The sequence below is a fragment of the Alosa sapidissima genome, chromosome 14 (genome assembly GCF_018492685.1).
Source record: "Alosa sapidissima isolate fAloSap1 chromosome 14, fAloSap1.pri, whole genome shotgun sequence".
NCBI classification, from domain to species: domain Eukaryota; kingdom Metazoa; phylum Chordata; class Actinopteri; order Clupeiformes; family Clupeidae; genus Alosa; species Alosa sapidissima.
In genome coordinates, this window is record NC_055970.1 from 26,725,395 (window position 1) to 26,753,298 (window position 27,904).

A 27,904-nucleotide genomic window follows, 5' to 3' on the forward strand; every position below is an offset into this window, starting at 1 on the left:
TTCTGAGTCATAAATTACTAACCAATGACAAGTCATGGATGGCATAACTGTTCATCTACCTAATGACATCAAAACAAAAGTAGGCTATTATTTCAAGCCAATTAACTACAATATGGAACATATTTGTACACGCCATACAAAATAACTATGCTATAGTTATGTAATCCTGTGTTCTCTTCAGTCAAGACAAAGGAACACAATGAACTCTGTGCAGAACATATATATATAGAACAACAGCAGCCGTTAGACACAGGGGTTGAATATGTTGTTCTCACTCAGTGACAGGAAAAGCAAGCATAAACCACACACACAAGTCCAAATATGAACACTTATGCAACATGCATCTCTCATATTTAACTAAATCAAATGGAAGAGATGCCCCTGTTACTGGGTTTTTCAGCACAGATTTACTGTCTGTGGAAATTAGAAGGGTTTTGGACCATATGGATATATGGAGAATGAGGGACACATTCCGTTAACAGCTATCAGTGTGGATTTGTAAAAAATATAGAATATCATCTTTGGAAATCTTTTGAGGTGGGAATGAATGAGTAATGATCAGCCAGACTGCAGGATTATTAGTCACTTTTTTTTATTTAGAAAGAGTCCCAAAAATAAAACGAGTTGGCACACATTCATTTACAAAATGTCCAAATATGTTGTCCAGAAATGCAGTGGCATTGGAAACCTAATGAACAGAACCTCATGGAATCGAGACCAACTGGTGAACATGATCGCAGAGAAACATCAGCACTGTGTGTGCGTGTGTGCGCCCATGTTTTTGTGTTTGTAGAGAAAGCAAATCCTGTGATACAAAAGAAGTTCCTGCTGCTTTTTGAACAGGGGACATGTACCAAGGCTTGGTGGCATGTGGAACAAGGGCTAAAAACAATCTAAATTCTGTATGGGGACTTAAAAATATACATTCTCACAATATCTAAATGCTGTGAGAGTGGATTAATTTGTAATATATGTATATGTATATGTATGTTTATATATATGTATATATATTTAGCTACTGTATATTAGACATGTCATTACAATTGTAAACTGATTAAATTGCAATTACAAGCATACAGCTTAATGACACTGTCAACGGAAATAATAAAATGAAAATAAAGATGATTAAATTAAGTTTTTGAAAGGGCACAGCAAGTGTCCAAAACTGGAGCATGGAGGATATTGAGATGTAGATGAGAAAATCCATTAGAAGTTTGTCATTATTGTCTCACAAACTCAACATCTCACCGATAACAGATTATTCTGACGGTAATAGATAACAGTTTCATTGCAAAGGAAATTATAAGATGTGACATGCAGCAAACATGACCTTGCACTGCGATCAGATTTAAAACGTAACAGAAAGCCTGTCAGTAAAAACCACTGCACTAGCCATCAAACTGTACATTTAATTACAAAACTTAAAGAATGCGCCCACTACATTCATTTTGATGACAGCGACTGGCTATACTTGGGACTATAGTCATGTCTACTTTTGGCACGCCAGATTATTTGGCAATTTTGTTGATGTGTATACTCCTACGTCACAGCAAAACATATGCAGTAATGTCATATTTATTTTTTTGCATTCATAATGTGTAAACTGCTTTTAAAATGTCTGAAAGTGAAACTGCTACCCTGACTCTTGGCAAAGAAAACACAAACAGCAAAAATGTCTTAAAGCAAACACACACAAGGAAAACAAAGAACTGTGTCACCAAAAAAAGGGGGGGAAACAGCATACAAAAAATAAGACATGTGATTTTAAATGTCAAGCACTGCTAAGTAGATTTGTTTTTCATATTTCCACTGAATGTTAAAATAGAAGACACAGAGAAAAAAAACATAAATTACATGACCTAAGTGTTTCACCCCAATAAGTAACATATTTGGCTTTAAAAATATTATACTAGTAGCTAGGCCGTTTTTTATTTTTATGTATTTTTTGTATTTTTTATTAAGTATTAATATTTTTTACATGTTTTAATATATATATATATATTAAGACACATATTTTAACTGGTATGTAAGCATTATTTAAAAGCCATCTGTTTGTGAAAATACATAAAAACATTTTTAGTTTTTTTATTATAATTTTATTAAAAAAAAGAAGAAAACATTTTCACATCCTGATGCAGATGAAGTCACATGTGCTTGAGTTAAAATGGATTCATAATCTTGTTGTAGTAGCTACGGAAACAGATGTGTCGTAACAATGAGACCCCAATCATTCCAATCTCCTAGTTTCAAGTGCAGGTCTTTCCAGAGCAGCTGTGGACGTCAGTCAAACTGCATCTCCAGATCACAAAAAGATTAATAAATGAAATAAAATCAACATTTTTAAAAGATAAGGGATCGGAATGATGTCGTTGGTGCACAAAGACAAGGCATTCCTTTGTATCCATAGAATCCAATACCAATAAGAGAAGGGGGCCTTTCTTTGACAAAGGACAGAGAAAAAAATATCTCTGTGATATCAACTGAAAGCCATTCAACCAAGGTAAATAGGAAAAAGAGAGAGAGAAAGAACAGAACAAGACAATACGAGATAATAGAGAGTGAGGGAATCAGAGATGAAATACACAGAAAACAAAGAGAGAAAGAGAGATAAGGGATATGAAATAAAGGCAGTCAAAAGAAAAGAGAGAGAGAAAGAGAGAGAGAGAGAGGAGGTGGTATGTGAAATAAACAGTGGCAGAATAACAGGAGAGACTGCTGTGGAGCGTAAGGCACTGGCTGTGTAGTGTTCCGTTAGGAGAGATCGGTGAGGCTGACGTTCATGGCCATGCCCCCAGGGCCACCATAGGACACCGCATGCACTGCTTTGGGAAACTCAGGAGTCATCACTCGCCCATTCTCCCCCGTGCTGCCCGTGATGGACAACCGCGCTTTACTCCGCATCGCGTCCGTGAAGGTCATCTATACCACACACAAACACACACACACACACACACACACACACACACACACACACACACACACACACACACACATACACACATTCACACGTGTGTATACATACAGACACACACACACACACACACACACACACACACACACACACATACACACATTCACACGTGTGTATACATACAGACACACACACACGCACACAAAACATAGCCACAGGTTAGCATCATCACCTCTCTCCCCTTGTCAGTTTAAATTTTAGAATGACTGCACAGAACAGAATACACATGATGATGCAGGTGTACAATGAGAACAAAGCAAAGCAACAAGGAAAAACAACAATGACAAAACAAACACACAAACAAACTATCCATCTAAAGTCCAGCAAGCAGGAACTACAGTAGATCAGAAGACTAGGCAGACACATTATGAGAGGAAACAGTCAAACAAGAGGATGAGAGAGAGGTGTAAACAGAAGGTGTCCATTTAGGGAGAAATCAATGTCTAACACAGGTTAGCTTAGCTCTAAGCTAAGGGGGTGGGGGAGGGGGGGGCTTTAACGTTATAACACTGTTACAAACAGTACGAGAGACTGGCCTGAGGTCATCACTTCATACACTGACCGGGGAATGAATAGGGGGCATGGAGACGTGCAGGGGGTTGACTCAATGACGACCGTTTTTCCTACCCCCTTAAATTTTAACACTTTCGATCCCATACACGTTGTACCCTTCCTTATAAGTGGCAAAATTCTGTGAATTCTGCGAGGAAGAGGGGTTAATATTCTGTGTATTCTTTGCCACCTTCATGCGCTTGGCTTCGGCGCGCGACTTGTAACAGAACTCGATCAAGGCCACCAGCATGGCCAGGCCCAGACCGCCCACCAGGATGTAGAATACGCCAGCCACGTTGCTCAGGCTGAGTGCACTGGTCTTCTCCTGCGGAACGCACACGAGACAACCGTCAGGGCCTCCACGGCAGGGGTCACGACCCCAGGGGTCAAACAGGCATGCAAAACAACATTGCATCATCACATTAGCAAAATACTCTGACAGTGCTTACAGTTACATAGATCTGAATTCAACAATTATATTTAAAAAAATAGCATTTAGCTACAGCATATGTATAGCATGACTAGTGAATTCCTAACAGTGTGTGGCTGCTTGTGTTGTATGGGTTCAAACTAGTAAAGCAATCGGGAGTTAGTAGCAGACGGCATAATCCGTGGAGTTAACTTAAAGCTACTGGGCTGCTAGCTGATGCAACAGGAACAAGCTGCAGTGTCTGTCTGTTATGCGTGTCTGGATTGACTCTGGCTAGCGGCGTTGAGCTAAAAGCTAAAAGCTAGCCGTGCTGGGGCTGCAGCCTGTCTAGATGGACCCCTGGGGATGGCGTACTCCTAGATGGCCATGTATAGGGATGACCAAGACAGTGGGGCTCAGGGGGATGGGGTGCGGGTCGGAGGGCAGCATTAAGACACAGCGACAGGAAGTGGTGGAGACAGAGAGAGGCACGGTCACACACACACACATGGCTCAGTCGCACAGGGCCTGGGGCGCACATCCGTCTCTTCTGTGAGAGTTACAGAAACCTCATCAGAACGCCATGTGCTGGGCACACGCTATTTATTCCCCCCGACACCAGGAGTGAATAAATTAGCATTTCATGAGTCTGGCATGCCCTACCTCTGTTCTGGAGATGTGAATTAGGGACTAAGGTGTGCTTTTTAATCACCAGATGGAACTACAAATCTAGCCTGCTCTGTTTTTAACCTTTGCTTTTTTCTGTGAACTAGACCTCAAAATAAACTCTTCACTTCTCCCTAATGCATACATGCCATTATGAATCACTTCTGCCCATTTGTTATCTGGACTATGGTGTAGCCCCACGAGGAGGATCTAGTTGTTTAAACAATGGCTCTCCTAGTTTACTGTTTTGTATGTGTGGCACTAGCTTTCTCTGCACTCATTCCTTGGGACATAATTTAGTTCATCTGTTGTAGAATTAGATTGTGTTGGCTCCATGGACATACATAGACATTTTCACAAGCGTACTTTTCACTTCACATGAGCAGTCACAAACACAAATATTCACACAGTAACTGAAACATATACATATACAGACATACACACAGACTACTTCTAAAACAGATACTGTACACAAATACTACCACCACACATGACAACACAACTACAAACACACACATACACACTTACAAATACGCACATTGAGAAACAAACTGACACTAAAACATCTTGGACACCCTTATAGATGGTCTAGGCTTAACCAGGCGCAAGGGAACACCAGAGCTATAGTTTGTCTGTGGTCTGTCTCACTGTAACCTAGAGAGTGCCTCATGTGTCTGTGGTCTGTCTCATTGTAACCTAGAGCATGTCTCATGTCTTTCTTGTGACTGGCTCCCGTGAGTGGTCTTTTGGAGCTGAAAAGAGGGCATGTTACACAGTATGTGTGAGAGGTTAGGGAGTGCACATGTCAGAGCTGGCTCAACATGCATTACGTGGCTGCAGTCTCCATAAGTGCAGTCGCCAGCGTTAGTCATATAGTCTGCAGGCATTAGTTCAACATCTTGCCAGTGCTTCTCATGCTTTAACTGTACAAACAGTGTATAGGCTTAGTAGTGCATGTAGCATTAAGAGACTGTGTGTTTGTCATTACAAAGCACATGGCTCATTCTCACTTTAGACAAGTGTGTTTGATCACAAAGACTCAGCAGAGACTGACCTTACTTCCCGAGTCCTTGGCTCCACATTCACCCTTATCGTACCACCATTTGTTTTTCAGCTTGTCTAAGACGCCTTGCTCACTGAGTTTCAATACTGCAAGGTTTACTGGGATTCTTCACGTGGGGAATAACATAAATAACATTATCAATGTTATTTTATGTTATTATTATTAACAATACACTGATTCAACTTCCTCTTAGATTCTTTTTTCCTGCTCTTTTTTTGTTGTTGTTCTTTTCTGTTCGTTTCACCATGGCGATCAAGACGTTGATGCGCCATTTGGCCTAAGCAAAAGGGACTTTAGCAGAGCCAAATGTGCATTAACGTATCGCCCGTAGTAAGCAGCAGAAACAGCAATACGGCGTGCATACAAGCAAACGCCAGCCAATCAGAAGGGGTTTTGCTATGAGTGGTCCCACAGCAAGCTATGTGTAGGCCTGACTGCCTTAACTCTTATACCTCTGTTGTGACGTGGCAGCCATTTTCAAAATGGCTGCCGTCAGTTTGTTGTCGCTGTCGGGGTTCAGGTTAATGGTGATTTGTTTGGGCTCTCCGTGTGAGTCTGCTGCTTACTGTTGGAGTTGCAGTGAATTACCCATCATGCTCTCTGGGGCTGACCTTGGAATCACCTCCCCCGCTGCCGCACTCTCCTTTGTCGTACCACCATTTGTTTTTCAATTTGTCCAAGAGGCCTTGTTCATTCAGTTTTAGAACTGCGAGGTTAACCGCATTTCTTGAAACGATAAAACATACTTGTAAGACAGGGTGAGCCATTTCTCAATTGTTTTCCTTTCTGTCATTATTTTTGTCCATGTGTTTAACTATTTCACTTAGTGTTGAAATGACTTTGATCAATAATACTAGCTGAAAAAGAGCTCCCCAGTGCTGAGGTTACTCCACACAAATGTCTCTCTGTAGCGCAGATAGTAAAAGTAATATCCCTAGCCTGTGTCTGTGGGATACATTAGAAAGACAAACACTGACAGACCTTACAGTAGCTTCATCAGAGAGAAGAGGCAAAGAGAGTAAAAGCTACGGGTGGGGAGCTCTAAGACTAAAGTGGTGCACTCTTTGTCTTCTACCTGCCCGCGAGTCTAAAAGAGAAACAGCAGAAGAGCGTCTGCAGCTAGTGGACAGATCATAAAAGAGAGAGAAAGAGAGAGAGAGATGCATGCAACAGTACACCCACCCACCCCTGCTAACGGCTGTGCTCAGGTAAACATCACTAAAGACTACAGGGAGTGTTTGCCAATTAGGTAGGGTAACTGTTCCAATTAAATAGGCTAGAGGTTCCTGCCAATTAGAGAGGATGGAGACTGTTTAAGAGTTGCCCGGGAACTATAAGCATCTACGGAGACAAGTCAGCACATTTATACCAAGAGCATAAGAACACCTCAGCATATGATAGAGTAATGGAAACCCCAGCCATGCCACCTCTTAGATAGACTAAATTTGGTGTTTTAATGGCCGAATTCAACTTCAAAAGCAAATATCAGGTTTAATGTTTAAACAAACATGTGTATGGCAGGGGTTTTGAGAATAAACATTTCACAACAGTTCATTCTAATGAAGCAGGTAAACATGAGAAACAGAACATGGTTACAAAGAAGGGAGGGGAAGAGAGAGGCTAAGCACATCTTCAAACAGTCAAAGATTCAAACAGAGATATTAGGACACAACTGGACAACAACATACTCCAAATACACCACCCTTGTCCGTCTAGATCAATAGTATATGGCTTTGTTGCTAATAAGCATGACAACCATTTGTAACTGATAATCAAATGTATCAAATACCAAATTGATTGATTAATATAAATATTTTTTCACTCTGGCGTACAACGTGCATGGTTGTATTTTCAATGAGATTTGTGTTAAATTTATATATTTATCAATTTGCAATTTATTTTGCAATAAATTGCAATCTCTTTTATTTTAATTGAAGGAGGCGGGTCATTTTGACTCCTGCATCTCCTTATACAAACCAGAGGACTTAGCAAAGCTACATCAGGGTAGGTGGGATACTATAACAACATTGGACACATTGTTATACTATTCCACCCACCTTAATGAAGATCCTTTTGGCGTGGCGATGCCGTATCCCTTGGAGTCCAGGTTGCCCCCGACCTTCATGGTGTCGCAGGGCTTGCGCTGCTCGATGTACTCGTTCATGGTGGACTCCAGCAGGTAGGCGTACTTGCCCTTGGACTTGCGCACCCGCATCACCCCCTCGGCCGTCGTTTTGACAAACACAGAGGGCTCTGCGCCGCGCATGTATGTCCACATTTTATCAAAAAGGGCAATTTTAGAACGCTGGTGGTGGAGAAGAGAAGACAGAAAGAAATTCTTCAGTTAACATTCAGCTATCAGATAATACTCATAATTAACTATTAAAGTAGAAGGCAAACTTAGTTATGGTTGACTCACACCTTTCAGCCTTGTGAGGTATGCTAGCATTAAAAAAGGCTAACCCAGCTCAGAATCTTACCCTGAAGAACTCTTTGGTTGATCCGGAGTCTAGCGTGCCATAAGCGATCTCAGTCTGTTTAGCCAGGTCCTCGGCGCTCTCGATGGGAGACACCATTCTCTCCACAGTCAGGAAGGCAGCCAGGTTAGCCGTGTAGGACGAGATTATGATTAAGGTGAAGAACCACCACACACCTCCGACAATACGTCCAGACAGAGACCTACAGAGAGACATACGAACACATCAAAGACCAAGGAACGTTACAGTGGACTGAATACAGTCTTACTTTAATAATACATTAATGCTCATGCAGTACAAAACTTAACTTGAACTCCTTAGAAACTATGTCATGTCAAAACCATTTTAAACATTTACCACATGGCGAGGACATGCTAATGGATGACACGGTGAGTGTTAACAAAAAGTGTTTCAAGCCCACGTTTGATTAATCTTTCAGAGGGATCAAATAATAAGGATCTGTTTAATTTATAATTGGCGATAAAAAATTCATTAGGTTTCATATATTATTGGAGGCAGGCAACTTTGCGAACACAAATACATTTTGGATACACACCCTTCCCCTGACATGAACCGTGTCCCCTCCAAAGTGTCGCAGCAGATAGCATCTGCTATCACTTGGGCTTTGCTGTAACCGAATCCATGAAATGAACATGGGCCATGCTGCAGTTTAACTTGCTTTGCAAGGCAGAGTTGTGGATGTTCTTTGTCAAAAACAAATCTAGAGTTCATTGCCTTCATCATGATGCTTAATGTCACTTTATTGTATGGCCATGCTCCAGTTTTCAGCAGTTGCCCTGTTGTTAACACTATCACAAGGCCTGATTGTGTGACACCAAAACAAATTAAATTAACATGATGGTTATATGGAACTTTAAGAACCACAGAAGTACAGCTTCCACACAGCCATGTTCCCACAGCCCTATGTTCCCACCCTAACATTTCAAAACCTAACCCTAACCCTAATTTTGAAAATGTCCAAGAAATGTGGGAACATAGGGTTTAATTTTGAGAAAAATCTTAGAAATATGGGAACATAGGGCTGTGGAAAAATTGGGCTGTGGGAACATAGGGCTGACCCCAGCTGGGCTATGGGCTTCAACAATCCAAAAGGAAATGGACAGCAGTGTAACAGATGGATGGATCATGGTTCACAAAAATTGGTAGAGTGAGTTTGCCTGAAGAAGACTCTGGTTGCCATTTTTAAATTAGTCTGGGAGCTACATTCTGTTTTGATTCACTGGATCATGGTCCACCCACCTGGGTGAGATGTCACAGCCCTGTCTCATGAAGGCCCCCAGGGAGAACCAGAGGCTGTTGAATATCCCAAACTCGTTGGTCGACTCGCTGGTCTGGATCTGTCCGTCCTCGTACTCTTCTGTGTGCCACTCGTAGGGGCTGAATCGGCTGACCAGGAAGAGCACCACGCTCACGCCAATGTAGGCAAACACAATGCACATCCAGATCTCGTAAGCCAGCGGGTCCAGGAAGGAGAAGACCCCCGGCTTGGACTTCTGGGGCTTCTTGATCATAATGGAGATGCCCAGGCTCATGAAAGGCTTGGAGAAGTCAATAACCTCTTCTCGGACCAGGGTAATAGTGAGAGGTGCTATCGCCACATCAGCTTTCTGCCAAGGAGTTTCAAGAAGCAAATAGCTTAACAGCACAGCAACATACAGTACACCTCACTTCAATGTAAGGTTTTCCGGCAGAACACTGGCAGTTTATCACAGTGTATTCTACTATATATTGTAATGAAGTGCTCTTGCTGAAGTATTACCAAGTAGCCTCAACATCACCGCAATTAGCTAACAGCATTATTTCAACACATTTTTGCTAACAAGGTACATCTGTAATCTGCTGTAATTGCTGAGAGACGATAAGAGGCATTTGAGTAGGTTTCAAAACACTTCAGAGAGCTGAAAAGTATTTAGATCTGCAAGCATTCCCGCATATTAATGATTTATGCTTTTAGAACACGATAGGCAAGCAATTGTGCTGCGTACACCACCCAAAGAAACACAGATTGTTCTCCTTACCCCATAAACTAGCTCTCCAACCATTCCATTCCAGATCTTTGTCTCAGCGTCACGAGCACCATACTTCCCATCTCCCACAATTTTGAGCTGGTACTTGAAGCCACAGTGCTTGGCGATCTCAGCAGCCAGGTCTACACAGTAGCCCTCGTACCGCTCATTGTCCACAAACATGTCTGCGTTCTTCTTTAGCATCACATATGGAGCTTCCTGAAAGAGAAAGACAGAGAGAGAGAGAAAGAGAGATAGTGGGATGAATACTGTTCCGATGCTGTGGAGGGACAGGTATGCCTTAGGACTTGTAACATCTACTGACATTGCATAACACAAACAGATTTTTGTATCATGTTGTATCAAAGTGATTGATAATGACTGACTGACTATTATTGTGTTACATGCTTCAAATGTAAAGCACTTTGAGCTGCATTCTGTGTATGAAAGTTGCTATACAAATAAAGCTTATTATTATTATTATTATTATTATTATTATTATTATTATCATAGGAATTTCACTCGGGTTCAAATCTCGGATAAAGAACGTGGCATCCAAGTGTGTTTGGATATGAAAATGAAATGTTTACATAGAGTTTATATAGAGTTTTTGACATTAATATAGGGTGTGGGCTTACCATTTATAAACCTGTGTTATGCATGAATTAAACATTGCATACTTGTTAAGTGTCATAAACTGTTTGTAAGTAATTTAGTGTTATCTCATGGCTAATAAATGTATAACTATCCATTTATCAATAATTTGTAAATTGTTTATTAAGCAATTACAATGTGTTTTTCCAGTGGCTTATAAACTATGTGTAAGCAATCCTGTAATGTTATTTAACAGCTAGCTAGAACTAACCATTTAGTAATACCTTGTGAATAGTTTGTTAACACACCTAATTATAAAGCATTATCCAGCTATGGGAATCTAACACTCCAACAGAAAATAACTTACAAGAATTGTTGTTACTATCACAGTCTTGTTTTCCAAACCCATGGTGTCATTGGGAAACAGATCTGATTTTGTGACCGCCATTTTGTCAACCTCATTCCAGTATCCAATCTGCATGGAGACAAAAAGACATTCAGTTGAAGTGAACGTGTTGTTTAGTCATATGAACCAGATTTACTGTATATCATGACAATGGATCCTGAAAAGACAGTATGAGGCTTTGAACCTTCAAAGTGGATGAGGCAGCCACTTCAAATCACAAAGCACACACTCACGCACGCGCACACACACACACACACACACACACACACACACACACGTACACATGCCCACATGGGCACATACACTCCAATTGTAACATCTTCAAATAGGGATGCTTTCTGCTTAACCATCTCATTATTTCACCTGTCAAATGCACATCCTAATCTTACAGTCCACGCATGCTGGAGGATGCTGTTTTTCCTTGACTGGCCCATTATTCTTAAGCTCCATGATATTCACTGTGTGTGTGTGTGTGTGTGTGTGTGTGTGTGTGTGTGTGTTACAGTCCACGCATGCTGGAGGATGCTGTTCTACCTTGACTGGTCCATTATTCTTCAGCTCCATGATATTCACTGTGTGTGTGTGTGTGTGTGTGTGTGTGTGTGTGTGTGTGTGTGCATGCTGGAGGATGCTGTTCTACCTTGACTGGTCCATTATTCTTCAGCTCCATGATATTGACTGAGTAGTTCACTCTCTTCCCGTGTTGGTCAAACTGGATATTTCCTGTGAGTCCCTCAACTTTCACCTAAGACAACCACGGCATCGACAGCACAGCAAAAACAAAAACAAAAAAAAAACATTTCCACACATGAACAGTCAGATTTATGATTTATGCTTTTGGCATGGCAAGACAGGGAAAGTGAAAAACAACAGTATTAGGGATTTGTGATTTGTGACAGCCTGCCTGTATTGGAGGGGGTGCTAACATGAACCTCTAATATACAATGAAATACATGTTAAAAAAAAACAGCTTCCTAGTATTTTCAGTCAACTGAATCACGGTTCTAATAACCACACACATACTGTATATTAAATTGAATTTGGTCTTGTCTAAACAGTTTTTTGGGTGAGGTAAAACCCTGTCAGTACTACTGTAAGGTGTCATATCTGGAACCTGTTATTGTCCCTCAGTGGCACAAGTAATCTCTGTCACAGTAAGGTTTCCGCCTTTTGTATGGCAGTGCCCGTCACCTGTTTAAGAGCGCGCTCAATCTCCACGCCCTGTTGCCAGGGCACAGCTGGGTTGGCCAGGCAGTCTCCAGTGTTGGCGCGGCGGGAGATGTCAATGCGCTGTTTTTGCAGGTAGCGGAAGGCCTCCGTCATCACGTGCACCGCATCATATGTCAGCGCAGAGGTGTACTATCCATTTAGAACCGTGGGGATGGAACACACAATCATTAACACACATTATGCCAACACACACACACACACACACACACACACACACACGCACACGCACACACACACACACACGCACATGACCTTGAGTCTGAGAAAGGCGCTATACAAATAAAACTGGGGGTCCTTTGACTTGTACGAGATCGTTTCTTGTCAGACGAGTTTAGGGGATTGTGCCGTAACTTCCTGTTTTTCGGACAACTTACTACTTGTAAGATGAGCACATTGGACAAATGGATCGCACCATAACAACTCTTCTATCTACCCCTTAATCATCCAACAGTTATGAAACCGTTTTGGATGGATGTCCTCTCATCTGCCTCAAGCACTCGTGGCTATTTATATTGGGTAATAACCATCTATCTTACTGCATGACAAACATTTTATTGTTCTCTTGCGTAACAATGCTATGGTAATCAGACAAAAGACAATGAGGTTTGCTGAGTTTTCCCTGGATTTCCCTTGCAAGAAGGCAAGCAAAGGAAAAACAAAAAAACATTAAATGGCAAACATTGACTAACAAAACAACTTCAGTTTCCTCTTGTATGAGTTGAACACTGTTAAACCAAGTCAAACACTTGAAGACACCCTAGCCTTGATTGGACAGTCTGGTCCTGAAACATATATAAGCCTAGCCCTGATTGGACAGTCTGGTCCTGAAACATATATAAGCCTAGCCCTGATTGGACAGCATATCCCTGATTAGACAGTCTGGCCCTGGAACAATTTCGGGAGCTGTTAACGACTGGTGGTTGGAGTGACTCAGTCACTGACCCCTACTTAAAGCCATGAAAACCTTTATTTATTTATTTTTATTTATTTGGCCATCACTTTTATCCAAAGTGACTTGCAGATTTCAATTAATAGCAGGGCCAGATTATCTGGAGCAACTCGAGGTTGCTCTGCTCAAAGGCACACCGGTGGCAGCTGGGTATCAAACACAACTTTTCAGGCTACTGCATGCAAACCCAGCTCCTTATCCACTACCATCGGTCAGAACTGTCTGCAAATGCAGTGCAATGGGCCCAGCTTACCCGGATTTTACTGTCTGCTCCTGGATACTCTTTCTCCTCCAGTGTGTCCCACATCTGATCAAACTTGGATACCATGGGGTCATCAAAGTCAACAATCTGGAACCCAGAGACATTCGCTCCTCCATACTGGATCTTTGATAAGTCTCCATCCATGAAGCCCTGAGTGTGAAAGCAGACACACACACACACACACAGAATGGCAGAGAGAAAATAAATATAGATGTCAATTAACTTGTGGCTATCATTAAACAAAAGTCAAAACAAAATAAAATGACTTTTCTCCCTCTAAGACTGACTCCTGCCTGTGAGGACATGTTCTGTACAGAAGGGCCGCGTGACTCACCAAGTTTGCAATGATGTAATGATATCCCTTCACATGTCGACCGATGGTGATGACCTGGAGGGGACGACAGGGATTTAATAAGAACCAAACAGGAAGTCCACCGTCAAGCACATCCTGTCTGGACATCTATTATACATCTTAAGGACATAAGCATTATATAATAGGAACATTTCAAAGTATTTAGTTCATAAGATCAGTTATGGGACTTATCTCTAATAAATCTAATCTTTCAGTGTTGTTGACAGCAGCATGTATGAAAATATTGTGTTTATTACATAATACTAATGAGTGTATCAAAGCTTTGAATCTTTTACAGAACTGTATTACATGGTAATTTTATACAGTACAGGATAATACACATTACAATGACAAGGTATTACACATGTGATTACACAGTCCAAAGTACTTATTTTTGGAGAACGGATAACTTCAGAAACTATGTAATACATAATAATGGTGATACAGATACACTGATAAGCTATCACAGCTTCACTGGCACGACAGCAATTCTTTTTCATGGTACACATCGGCAATGTCAGAGAGCACATTTGGCAGATCAAACACATATATATATGTATATATGTATATGATTGTGAATCTTAATTGTGGATGTTTCTAGAGAGTGCCTGTGTAATGTGTGACGTAGGAGGATGCTGTGAAGATAAAGAGGTAAACGCATTGATTCCCGGCGCTGTTTGAAAGAGTCCTGCAAGCTTTAAATACAAATCAATTAACCATCCCTTGGGGCCTCGGCAGTGCAGATAAATAAGCCGGTTTCGGAGGAAGTGCTGTGGCCTTTACCTCCAGTGATGCTGTGCAATCTCAACTAATGATCTCATATAAAGTGCAGCCTGGAGCTCATCACAAAGCGCCCCGATTACTCCGTTTTTCGCTTCCCTTGATTTCTTAAACAACATCACAATATGGAGTGGAGGACAGGACAGCCAAAACATGATGTCAGCAACAAGAAAAAACTAAACTAAACTAATAATCCCCCGATAATAAGCCCCCAATCCAAAAACATTTCTCTGTCTTTACATAACAACTGGAGCGGAAAGTCCTTCAAAACATATCTGCTGTCTAACCTAATAACAATTTCCCCTGATGAAAGGAACTGATGAAAACAAATATTTATTCATATCTATGGTTCAGCAAAAATAAATTTGAGTTCTTTTACAAATGGCTGAGCTGACTTTACCGACAGCATGATGTTCAACATTGCAGTTCCAACCACACAACGGAGAGAAAGCACAGGACCAGACATAACATTTTATGAGCTATTATTTAACAAATGCAGGTAGAAACATGTGCCTGTGTTTCAAAGTTTCAGATAAATCCATCATCTAATAGTCAGGCTACACCTACATAACTAAGCCGCTCTATTCGTGGAAAGTGTGCGGCGTGATGGCAGCGCGTACATTCGAAGAAATTAGACCAATCTTTTACACTTTTTACACTCTACGAACAGTTGCGGACCTGGACATTTTCTCTGTCATAGGATGTGGGCAAACCCAGAGGCTGCAAGCCACAGGGGCTGCTGTAGCACAGGGGCTAGTGTAGTGCAGGGGCTAATGTATCACAGGTAGCACAGGGGCTAGTGTAGCACAGCGGCTAATGAAGCACAGTGACTAGCACAGGGGCTAATGTAGGGCCTAGCGCAGGGGCTAGTGTAGCACAGGGGCTAATGTATCGCAGGGGCTAGTGAAGCACAGGGGCTGTCAGCATCTGCATCACAGCATCTGTTAGCATAAGACAGGGTCGGACTGGGAGCAAAATTCGGCCCTGGCAATTTTCTCCTGGACCGGCCCACCACTGGACCGATGCCCCCCACAAAAAAAATCCCCCCCCCCATAAATAACAAACACACAGTATTATGCTGTAGCAACACTTCATAAACTGACATTTAGATTTGGACCTATAGCCTAATCACAATAACACTGGGGTCCGGGGGTGTCTCTCCGGGATTTTGAGAGGGACAGGATTCAGGGATAGGCTACTAAAGACAGGCTTATCTTCTGTCTGTCTCACGTCATGTTACCCCATGCATTAAACCACATGTCACTGCCTGACTAAATGAAAAATATAGGCTACTGAACATGGATATCGTCATAGTTATAGAAATAGACAGAAATTACGTTTTGTGCCAACATGTTGTAGAAACACAAACACAGCCTTTATTTGGTGCAAATCTTCTCCTTTACTTTGGTTATAGCCCGCGATTCACATTAACTGTAGGCTATCACCACAAGTGCATAGCCTACTAAACGTTTTTGCCCTAGTTTGTGTGCCGTCATCACATTTTGCAATACCTTCGTTACTAACCTACCAGTTGAACTTGATAGCCTACTTTTTACCTGCATCGACTCGCGATTGATTGCATCTAATGTAACACTCGGTGGAGAGACCACTTTCCAAGTTTCACTTTCACTGGAAATACTTTGAAGTTCCTTTTGAGTAGGATCAGCTCCAAAAATGAATCGGTTTTCTTTAACTCATTGAGTGCACGCGTTGAGTGCCAAAAACTTAATATTACGTTTTTAGCTTTTTTTTTTTTTAATTACGAAACTAGACACTCTAACACACCTTATATGTGATTTTGGGAACTCTGTGATTAATGGAAATGAAATATATGACGATCGAAAACTCATGAAAACGCACAATCTGGACATTTTATCTGGACATTTTATCATAAGTCGGTTGCCGCTTTGGGTCGAATCAGTGACGCATGCACGTCAGGTCAAAACCAGGCCATTTTCGTGGGTCTATCACTAGGTGGCAGTCTCGCCAGGTCACGCTGATCACTTCCCGGAAAGTTTACACAAAAGTAACAGGCAACACTTCATATTTCATGAAAGACGTTATATCTCCATTTCTAGAAAACAGCGATTTTGATGAAAAGTAGCCACTGTTTAGCTTGGGATTTCTCAGGAACAGAGGCGTGTAGAAATACACGGTTTGCACCCACCGAGAGCTTAACCTGTGCTACACTTTTCCACCAAGTTGTGCGAAAATTGTAGGCTACCCGTAGTTTTTTTTATGTTGACAGAGCCGCAATACAGTAGCCTACATGGTGCAGTAAATGAGCTCTTGGTAGCGCGTGCAACTAACGTCTATAAAAACAATATATTTATGGAATAAAACTAGACCTCTGATTGCTGTTTACGGTTAAACTGCAATAATGTGAACACCAGCCAGCGGAGGGCACTTATACAGCCTAGGCTCCCATGCACTCGAACTAGCGACTGCTTGCTTGGACAAATCCACTTGAGGGGTGGGGCAGGTGGGCGCGATCGTAACACACACTGAACCTGTCAGGAAGAGCCCAAAATGATTGACCTGTCACCCCCCAAGCCAAATGGATGCAACTGCATTTATAGGCTAGGCCTAGGCCTACATGACGGGCCGCAAATAGGCTAAATAACTTTAAAAAAAATAAAAAATAAAAATTCCCGGAGGTCACCGGCCTACATGTGGACCGGCCCACCGGGCATTTGCCCGGTTGTACAGATTACCAGTCTGAGCCTGGTGTAAGATGTTGCATAGATGAGGGTCATTTCTTGCACAGCTCTGTACCTGCAGATGCATGCTACGCAATGCATGCTATAACAGCAGGTACTCAAACAGAGAGGAGGCAGAGGACAGCCCTTTTACCGTACCTGTTCCATGATGTCCTTGACCTTGTCCTGCTCACAGTCCAAGATGACCCTCTTCTCCTGCTTGGTCTCCAGGTCCTGGAAGAGTGAGCGGTAGGCCTCATCTTTGCGCTCGTCCTTCATGTTTCCCACATTGATGGCCGTCACGTGCCACTTCCGCTCCGCCGCTGTGTCCAGCACCACCTGGAGTGTGGTCAGACCTGCCCCAAACAAAAAACACGAGAAGATAGGTCACACCTGGCCCAAACAAACACACAAGAAGGAGATAAATACTTTGTTTTGCCTTCATGGATAGGACAGTAAAGAGGCTGACAAGAAGCAAGTGAGAGAGAGAGATAGGGTGAGATCGGGAAATGACCCGAGTCGGACTCGAACCAGCATCTGGTGTGGGCGCTGTAGTGCCATAGCACTCCTGAGAGAAATATTTGATGTCCTACTTTTGAGGTTCTAGACACAATGAATGAATCAATGAATGAATTAATGGACGAATGCTACTTTTACCTGAAGAATAACGTTTGCAGTACTTCAGTGAAAAACTAAGTGATCCTACAAACACCAAATCTGTAAATCTGACACTTATGTCACTATGATTCTCCTGCAATAATGTGACAGCGACAAATGTGCTCACACTAGGAGGCTGTCTTCAGCTCTGGTGATGAGAGTTTCTGCCTATTTAATCCCAAACTGACATTACACTTACTGCAGTGAGAAGATGTGGGTGCACAAGTTGATTCTGAGTTTTCTTTTGAAAAAAAGCAAACCTTTCCTTTTCAGTTATGTAATATAGCGGAGATTAGTAACACATTTCTTTATCAGATATGGAGAAGCAAGCCCAAACATGTGACTTTAAATATCTGTGAGCTGAAATATCTTTCTCTGTCCCTGAAGAGGAGCTTGTGATAACTGTGTACTTTTTGACCTTTCAAGATCAAAGTGGGAAAATGAAATAGTCAGGTTGGCCGGGGAGCAAACGTTTCCACCTCAGCTTCTGATGCCGATAAGGGATGAAATGTTTTTACTTCCCCGATAACAGCTAGAAGCAGTGCAGTTGTGGGCCAAAACCAGTCCTGGGTCCGACCTGGATCAAACCCAGGCCGGAACCGCCTCTGAGTCTGCTGAATAGTCTCTCGACCTTGCTGTGCTGTGAGTCTAGCTGTTGAAGTGGCGAGGACGGTACAAGAGCAGTTTAAGAGCAGCGTAGATAATGGATCTGTCCACAGCATAAATTCTAGCCCTGTGCTCTGCTTTGGAGCTAAAACTGGAGAACAGATATGCCTAACATATTTATGCTCTGTCATAGTCAAAACGCTGATCAGGACACTACATATCATGTGAATTGTCTTTGTTCTTTTGTCATCATGATTGGAGAGGGCGAGAAGTTGCTCAGATAATTGATTCAGCTGTGAGAGCAGGGTGGTGTCTGGATATAGTCTCACTCTCTCTCTCTCACTCTATGAAAGGAAGTGTGTGTGGGTGAAAGAGGTCCTGGCTGTGACAGTATGTGGGTGGTATGAATGTGAGATGTTTCATACAGCACACACACACAGAGAGACACAGACTACACTCACATTCTACACAGTCAGTTTTATTTGCTGTGGAAAGTGTTTCTGTGTGTATGGTGTGTATTAGACAAAGAGAGGTAGAGAGAAAGAAATAGACAGAGAGAGAGAGAGATGTCCTTGATGATGAAGGTTTGTGCTAGTTCCATAATAATTTTTAGGACACTTGTACATTGTGTATCTGAATTAGCATATATAAGAGAGAGGGGGATGAGTGTGTGACAGAGAGAGAGAGAACGAGAGAGAGAATGACATAAAATATCATAGCTCATTAAATATGCTGACGTTTAGAATCCTAGAGTTTGTCGTGTATGAAGATTTTTATTTAGAAAAATATGCCCCCCAATGACCCAAAGCTCTGTGTGTTTTCCTGAGGGTTTCATAGACCACACACATAGTAAAGTGTCAAGATCTCATACTCATGCATGTATAGAGGACCATCATTCAGATAAAAAAAACAAAAAAACAATGAAACTGAAACTCCAAGGGCCAGACCTCAGGACCTGTGTGCTTATTTACCAGGAAGGCTGTTAGAGATCTCGTTAGAGGCCAGATCAAACGACTCAGAGTGAGTACTGTGTTCACGCTAAATTAGGTCATCAAGCCCTTCCTGTGCATATCGCAGACCTCTGTAACAGATCCTGCACACAGTATGGGAATCACTCACTGCTCACAACACTGCTTAAAACAGGTCAGCTCAGAAGCGCACTGACTCAAGAGCCCTTTACGGACACATCTCCTCCAGATTCACACTGACTCGGTCACAAGAGCTCTTTACATGTGCCATGATCATGTTTATTTGCTTTAATATAATGGGTTCTCTCCCTATTGTAGAAATAACTATTCTTTTCTACAGAATACAAGCTATGAATGTACAAATATCTATTCTGTTGTATCATGTTTTTTCTATTCTATTCTATAACCGATGGTTCCCATGGTGATATCACTCTGCCTCTTGGACCGTCCCCATGTTGCTCATTATTGGATGGCTCATAGAGGAGGAGGAGAGCTTTTATCGTTGTTTTATTTTTTCCTCTCCATTTTGCCAGAGGGGTTGTGTTACACTAACATCTCTAACATCCCCCCTGATTCCACTAGTCATGGAGCATACATTTCCCAGATCGCATCAGCCTCAGCAGCAAATCTGGCCCTGATGCGGCCGTAATCCGATGCTCATCTGGCGTAGATCCAATGGGGAATCGGACATGTCTGTGCATTATACATGCACAGTAATATTTCCCATGGTGATTTTCATGTTAAGATGTGTGAGGGAGCACAGGGCCCTTAGGCATATAAATAGATGCTCATATGAGGTATTCTTACATGGGCAGGGCAGTAATGTGACAGGGCTTATATTAAATAGGTTCACCATATTCTTGCCAACGTTGAGTATTATTATTATATTATCTGCATTCCAGGGTAGCATTTCCTCAGGGTCTGAATTGCATGTCTGGAATGTATATGAGAATCACGCAATAGACCCTACATGAACTCATCCTTGTGAATGCAACTACAGCATATGCATAAGGAACCAATCAGATGAAGCAAAGAAAAACAAATCAGATATTGCAGTATCTTCAACATGGACATGTGCTGATCAGCCTTCCATCACCGAACCCTTAACCCTTCCTTCCCATGTTGTATTGAGTACACACGAGACCTCTTCTAGATTTCAGCCATGTTCGTTTATTGTACTAAACCCCGCCCCGTAGCTCCAACATTACATTTATGCTTCCGGATGGCAATAGGTGAATCATTAATCATATCATGACATCTCCTTTTTTTTTTTTTTTACATTCTGCAAAAGAACTTCAGTCACACTGTATATAGTCTACCATTACATACCAAATATGTATCAACACAACAGCATTTTTTTTTTACCAGGCGTTCATTTAACATAACACTGTCCTTAGAACTGACATTGTTTAAACTTAAGGAAAAATCATAGAACTACTCCTCAATAAGCCTCCTTGGTTTTGAGATTACTCGTCCACTTGCAGTTTTCTCAGGTAGACTGGAGAGCTCTGTGGGACTGACATCTCTTTTCTGTGCTTGAGTATCCATTTCATCGTTTTTTATCTGTGTTGTCACACGCATTTTGTTGAGTCACATTTTGGTTGTCGGCGTCTTTCCTTGGTGTGTCACTTTGTTCTTTTGATTTCATTAGAAACTTTCTGTTCCTTCTGTACACCTGTCCCTCAGGTATCTGAACGACATAAGATCTTGGCTGCTCAGAAAGTCCAGTAACTGCAACTGGATTCCATGTGCCATCTTGCCATATTCTTACATTGTCGCCAACCTGAAGTTTCTGAAGAGGTCTGGATCTTTGGTCGAAATATTTCTTCTGCTTCCTTTGTCTGCTTTCTAACAACTGCTGTACTGGGGTAGTTACCATGCGAGGCTTCAACAACTCTGATGTGATCGGAAGTCTTGTTCTTTCTTTGACCCATCAGCAGTTGGGCTGGAGATGCTCCAATATCCTCCATGGGTGTGCTTCTCAGTTTCAGCAGAGACAGATCTTTCCCATCAGCCTTAGCCTTCTTAAGCATATGTTTAACAGTCTGCACTCCTCTTTCCGCCATTCCATTTGACTGTGCGTGATGGGGACTTGAGGTTTTGTGCATGAATTCCCACTCTTTCGCAAAAGCTTGAAATTCACTTGAGCTAAACTGTGGCCCATTGTCTGAAATTACATAATTATTGTTTCAGGAATTCCATGTCTGGCGAATTGTGACTTCAGATGGGCAATGACTGTTGTGCTTCTTGTATCTGATCTCAGCCACTCTACTTCAACGAACTTGATAATCCACTAAGAGTAGATACTCCTGTTGATCAAAGGTAAACAAGTCAACACCTATTTTCTGCCAGGTTCTTTCAGGAACACTGTGTGGATGTAATGGCTCTTTGGTTTGGCATTTTTGATGTGTGCTGCACACATCACAGTTGTTCACCATCTCTGTTATGCTTTGTGACATTCACGGCCAAAAAAGCACTTCTCTCGCTCTCCGTCTGCAGCTTTCTATGCCGTGGTGACTTTCATGAATTCGCTTTAGCATTTTTGCTCTCATTGTTGCTGGAACTATGAGCCATTCTCCTTTGAACAAAACTCCATCCACAACTGAGATTTCCTCTCTAAAGTTCCAATATCCTTGTATTTCTTTTGCTGCTTGGCTCTTCATTTCAGGCCATCCATTTAGTACTGTCTCTGTAGGTTTTGTCAGACTCACATCCTTTTTTGTTCCCTTTTTGAATTCATCTAGTTTCTCATTTGACACAGGTAAGTTTGACATTACCATATGCACCTGAGCTTCAATTTCTTTATCAGGTGAGCCGGTCTCAGGTAAGTACGCTCTGGATAATGCTCTGGATAATCAGCTATATACATCTCCTTTCCTAGCTTGTACTGTACGTTCACTTGATATTTTTGTAATCTCATTAATAGTCTCTGTATTCTAGCTGGAGCACTGCTCATTATTGCTTCGAGTGGCTTGTGGTCGGATTGTACATCGACCTCTCTTCCATAAACGTACTGATGAAAATGCTCTGCTCCGAACACAATCGCCAACATCTCCTTCTCTATTTGCACGTAATGTTGTTCTGTTTCAGTCAACGCACGCGAGGCATAAGCCCCTGGCTTGTCTTCTTGAAGTAGAACAGCACCCAGTCCACTTTTAGATGCATCAACAGAAAGTGTTACTGGTAGCCTGACATCATAATATCTGAGCAAGGGGGCCTCAGTGAGCATTGTTTTCAATTTGTTGAATGCGCGCTGATGTTCTTCCTCCCACTGCCAGGCAACATCATCTCTGGTAAGAACACGCAATGGTTCAGTATGTTGTGACATGTTTGGAATAAACTTTGCAAGGTAAGTAATCATGCCTAGAAATCTCTCCACGTCCTTTTTGCATTCTGGAGTGGGCATTTTTCTGACAGCCTCTATTTTGGTCTGATCTGGTTTTAAACCATCCTTTGAGAAGATGTGACCGAGATATTTGATTTTCTCTAAGCCCATCTTGCATTTATCCTTATTCAGCTTGAAGTTCTTGACCCTTGCTCTCTCTAACACTTGCCGCAGTCTGTAATCATGTTGCGCTTTTGTTTTTCCCCAAATCAAAAGATCATCAATGTATGTCTCAACACCTTCAATTCCTTCAAAAAGTTGCCTCACCATCCTATGAAAGACTTCGGGAGCGGAGTTGACCCCAAATGGGAGTCGGAGGAATCTGAAGTGGCCAAAAAGAGTGTTGAATGTACAAAGGCGAGAGCTGGCCTCATCTAATTTGAGTTGCCAAATACCTGAACTTCCATCCAACACTGTGAAGTATTTGGCTTTTGAGAGTCTGCTAGTTATTTCCTCTACCGTTGGTAGCTGGTAGTGTACACTCATTACCGCTGTGTTGAGATCTCGTGGGTCTAAACATATTCTTAATTTCCCATTAGACTTTTCCACAATCACAATGGGGTTGACCCACTGAGTGGGCTCCTCAATTCTTGCTATTACTTTCATTTTTTCCATTCTTTTCAGTTCTGTTTTCAGGTTTTCTCTCAGGGTCACTGGAATTTTCCTAGGGGGATGAACTTTCGGAACCACATTTTCATCTATTCGGATTGTGTGCTCACCCTCCAGGCAACCTATGCCCTCAAACACATCAGCATACTCCATGAAGATATCCATCTTATCACTTTTGCTCAATTCCATCACTCTCTGTATGAGCCCCATTTGTTCACATGCATTAATTCCTAATATTGGTTTAGCATCTGATTTCACAACAATGAATTCCAGTACATGTGTTTTCTTTTTGTATTTCACTGTCCAGTTACACTTTCCTTTCACAGATATTTTGTCTCCCGCGTAAGTTGACAGTTTCACATTTGTGGGTCTTAGAATGTTTTGTTTTCTCATTCTTTGCAGCAGACTGTAAGGGATTTCAAGTCATCTGTCCATTCATCTGCTCCTGTCTGCGTTTGCACTACACCAACGAACAGACTAGGTCTCTGATCTGTTACGTCATCATCAACTGCATGCACTTTCTTCGATCTACACATCTTAGAAAGTGATTCGATTTGCCACAATTCTGATTAAACTTATACCTCTCATAAGTTATGTTTTTTTTCGGGTTACAGTACTCTTCAAATTTCTCCATTATTTTCGACAGCTTATGTTTTTCACCGTGTCCTTCGAACGTGAAGGTATTATACACTTCTACCGCTTCTTCACCGGCAATATGAAGAAATAGTGAAGATTGTACCTTGGCTGGCTTGCTAGCGCTTCCCGTTGCGTCTAAATACAGCTCAAATCTTTGGCGAAATCTCCTCCAGTTTTCGGACAAGTTACCGTGCAGTAGATTCTGCAGGTAACTTGTCCTAAAGGTGTCCTGCAGGTGGCTTTAATCCTTCCATGTTCAGTACAATTATTGTCGCTTTATTTTCTTGTAGTACTTTACTTCTGACACCATGTTTCGATGTGTTGTATTGAGTACACACAAGACCTGTTCTAGGTTTCAGCCATGTTCGTTTATTGTACTTATTGTACCCCGCCCCGTAGCTCCAACATTACATTTATGCTTCCGGATGGCAATAGGTGAATCATTTATCATATCATGACAGACATGATGAGTAAAATCACACATTAGTCAATCAAATACTGTTACACTCTCATCACCATCCATTTAGAATCCATTTAGAAGAACTCACGCATCAACTCTGCAACAAGGAAACTTTTTTACACACATGTGAAAGGATTGTGACTAGTCAGCATTAGCTGAGTAATTTAATTGTTTTCAATCTCTTTGCTGCGTTTGAAACTCTATTGTGTTTTTAACTACAGTGGCCATTAGGAGATGCAGACCAGAGGACACTAAGATGTAATTAGCAGAGAGAGCAATCCTAATGTCCTGACGACGCAAGATTTACATGCTGCCTGATACCACTTTAATTGCAGTGGAAACAAAGTACCCTAAAGAATTGTGGGAAAATCTCTTTACTACTGACGGAACTATTATCTGCTCTCTCACAGAGGAAATTCTTACCTCATAAGATAAGTTCCAAATAGTTAATTAAAGGAAGTACTGTCTGCAGTGAAAATGTTCTGAACCACATTTGTTAAAGGAGAATTCCGGCAATTTTTCACATAGATCTGTGTTTCTCGAGGTCACACTCTGGGGGAATGTTCATGAGCCCCCATGTTCATGACCCCAGAATGTAGCACTGAAGCTGTCTGTTGTTTTTTTTTGTACCGACAGTGCTCGGTGACCTCGGAAAACAAAGATCTATGTGAACAATTTCTAGAATTCTCCTTTAACTGGAATGCAGACACATGGTCCAAATGAAACATATGAATAAATCTTCTTTCACATGTAGATATCTGATCAGTGGACAAAAATCAAAAGTTCCACTTGCAACTTGATTCATGTGGAGTGTATTTCAAACAGAATAAAACAAAACAAAACAAAATAAAACAAACAGGTTGCATCTGATAGATGCAGTGATATAGTGAAATGTTCTGTAGTTCTATCATGATAATATGCTATGATAATACACCATGAATGACTTCTCAGTATTTCCCATGGTGCATTGAAATGATCTGTAGTTCTATGATGATATGTTGATATGATAACACACCATGAATGACTTCTTTTCTTTCTCTGCCCTGAGATTGCGCTCTCCTCTAATCATGACACTCAAAGTGACAAGTGATATTAAGTCATAATTCAGTAATTGAGCGTTACTAATGGCTAATGGCTTTCCCTGGCCCATTGCTGTGGTACAGATTACAGATGCAAGCAGATGGTCCTGTAGTTAGTCTGTGAGGAGAAGAGGGAGAGAGAGAGAGAGAAGAGAGAAAGTTCTTTGCCTTTGGTAGAAAAGTAAACAGAGCCTCCTATAGTTAGTTAGTCATAGAAAGAGGGAGAAGGAGAGAGCAAGAGGGAGACAGGTAGCCCCAGTGTACGGGTGCTAGTGAAGGAGAGAGAGAGAGAGAGAGATAGAGAGAGGCAGCCCCAGTGTACGGGCGCTGGTGAAGGAGAGAGAGAGAGTATAGACACTGTATGCTTTGGCAACACTTTCTTTACGAATTGTCATGCCAATGAAGCGTTTTGAATTTGAATTTGAGAGACAGAGAGAGACAGGCAGCCCCAGTGTATGGGTGAAGTTAGTCAGTCAGAGAAAAATGGAACTGCATATCCTGTGGAAGATGAGACGGAAGGGGAGACTCCTCACACACACACACACACACACGCACATACGCACATACGCACACACACACACACACACAGACACACACATACATGAACACACACCAACCACGGTAACCCCTTAATAACATCAACAAAAAAATTGGCCTATAAATATTTCATATGAATACACACACACACACGCACACACACCATGCAAAGCCAACCACTGAGATGCACATCACATACTCAGTTGCCATGGGGATGAGGTCTATGTGACCTAATTAAACAAGCGATGATGAAATGTGCCCAGTGGCAGAGGGTCGGCACGGAGATGGCAATCGGAACTCTCTATTCTCTGCCGTGGCGTGGTGTGGCGTGGATCGTCTCCCTGTTCCAGCTCTCCCTCTCCTCTGGCTGAAGCCCAGGACACGGCACGCCACACCGACCACACTGGAGCCCCCACAACACAGCAGCATATGGGGGACTGCCAGCATGGAGGTTTTTAAATAAACACTGCGCTGGAGCAAGCAATAAAAACAGTCAGAAGCAATGAAGAGAGAGAGAGAGGCGGGGGAGAGAGAGATAGAGAGAGAGAGAGAGAGAGCAGAGAGAGGAGGGAAAGAGAGAGAGGAGAGAGTGAGACAGAGAGACAGAGGAGTGAGAGAGGTGGAGAGAGAGAGAAAAAAAAACAATAAAGCCAGGCAACTCCAGAACGCAGACAACTCCTCAGGAGTAGAACATAGAAGAACAAAATTGAATCCGCACACTAAGCTCCACGTTGACTATTTAATCACCCAAGTAACGTTTCGGGCTACTGCCCTTCTTACTCCTCAGGAGTAACCCTAATTACCGCCCCATAGCTCATGAAAGCACAGAGCACTTAGCCTCCATAAACCCACCCAACCTACGCAGGCTGAATCTGAAGCCGCCACACCGCCAACACGGCCTCACACAGACAGCCAGCAGTGGTGGGCGGCGCGGCGTGTCCACCAGAGGGGCGAATCAGCGAAAGTCACTGAGCAGCCTCGGGCCTGAGTCACGGCCCCTGCCTCTGGACGTTTTTTGGAGCGACGGGGGCTGTGTTTGTTTCCTGCGCTCGCAGGGAGGCAATATTGGAAATGGCCACTCAGCCATGAGGTGGTGGGCAAAGGCGACGGTCCCGCTGGAACGTGGGGAGGGATTTACTGGACCTATCGGTTATTACTTTCCCTTAGAACAGCTGGGCCAGCGGTGCGCCCCGGCTCAAGGAAGTGGCCAGAAGAGGAGGAAAACAGACCAAACTTCAAGTCAAGTCAAGTCAAGTCAAGTCGGCTTTATTGTCAATTTCTTTACATGCACTGGTCATACAAAGAATTGAAATTTCGTTTATTACTTTCCCATGCAGACATAGACATACTTTAAATAGAGACATTGACATACTTTAGACATAGACATAGCCATAGACAATAAAAAATAAAAATATACAGACATACCACATACAGACATTAAAGTGCGAGACTGAAATATAGAACATATATCAAAATATAGAAATATAAAACATATATAAAAAAATAGAGGTAGTAGTGTTGTATATTTAC

The 27,904-nt window shown here is 42.1% G+C and overlaps 1 protein-coding gene across 8 annotated transcripts in view; it reads right to left on the minus strand.

Annotated features, from left to right (window-relative positions):
• Window positions 1–1,482: 1,482 nt before the first annotated feature.
• The window catches only part of gria2b (glutamate receptor, ionotropic, AMPA 2b), a 45,513-nt gene continuing 19,091 nt past the window's right edge, over window positions 1,483–27,904 (minus strand). The window contains exons 4-16 of one of the 8 annotated variants that reach the window (XM_042061980.1): window positions 17,597–17,793; window positions 13,941–13,994; window positions 13,598–13,756; window positions 12,357–12,524; window positions 11,806–11,910; window positions 11,127–11,234; window positions 10,178–10,384; window positions 9,399–9,766; window positions 8,142–8,340; window positions 7,719–7,966; window positions 6,273–6,387; window positions 3,633–3,848; window positions 1,483–2,919 (exon numbers count right to left, since the gene is read on the minus strand). In XM_042061980.1, the coding sequence (XP_041917914.1) occupies window positions 2,752–2,919; window positions 3,633–3,848; window positions 6,273–6,387; window positions 7,719–7,966; window positions 8,142–8,340; window positions 9,399–9,766; window positions 10,178–10,384; window positions 11,127–11,234; window positions 11,806–11,910; window positions 12,357–12,524; window positions 13,598–13,756; window positions 13,941–13,994; window positions 17,597–17,793 (2,312 nt within the window). In that variant the 3' untranslated portion in view covers window positions 1,483–2,751. Of the gene's footprint in view, window positions 2,920–3,598; window positions 3,849–5,651; window positions 6,388–7,718; window positions 7,967–8,141; window positions 8,341–9,398; window positions 9,767–10,177; window positions 10,385–11,126; window positions 11,235–11,805; window positions 11,911–12,356; window positions 12,525–13,597; window positions 13,757–13,940; window positions 13,995–17,596; window positions 17,794–27,904 lie in introns of those variants that run through there. The other 7 variants (XM_042061974.1, XM_042061975.1, XM_042061976.1 and 4 more) reach the window with 7 other exon arrangements.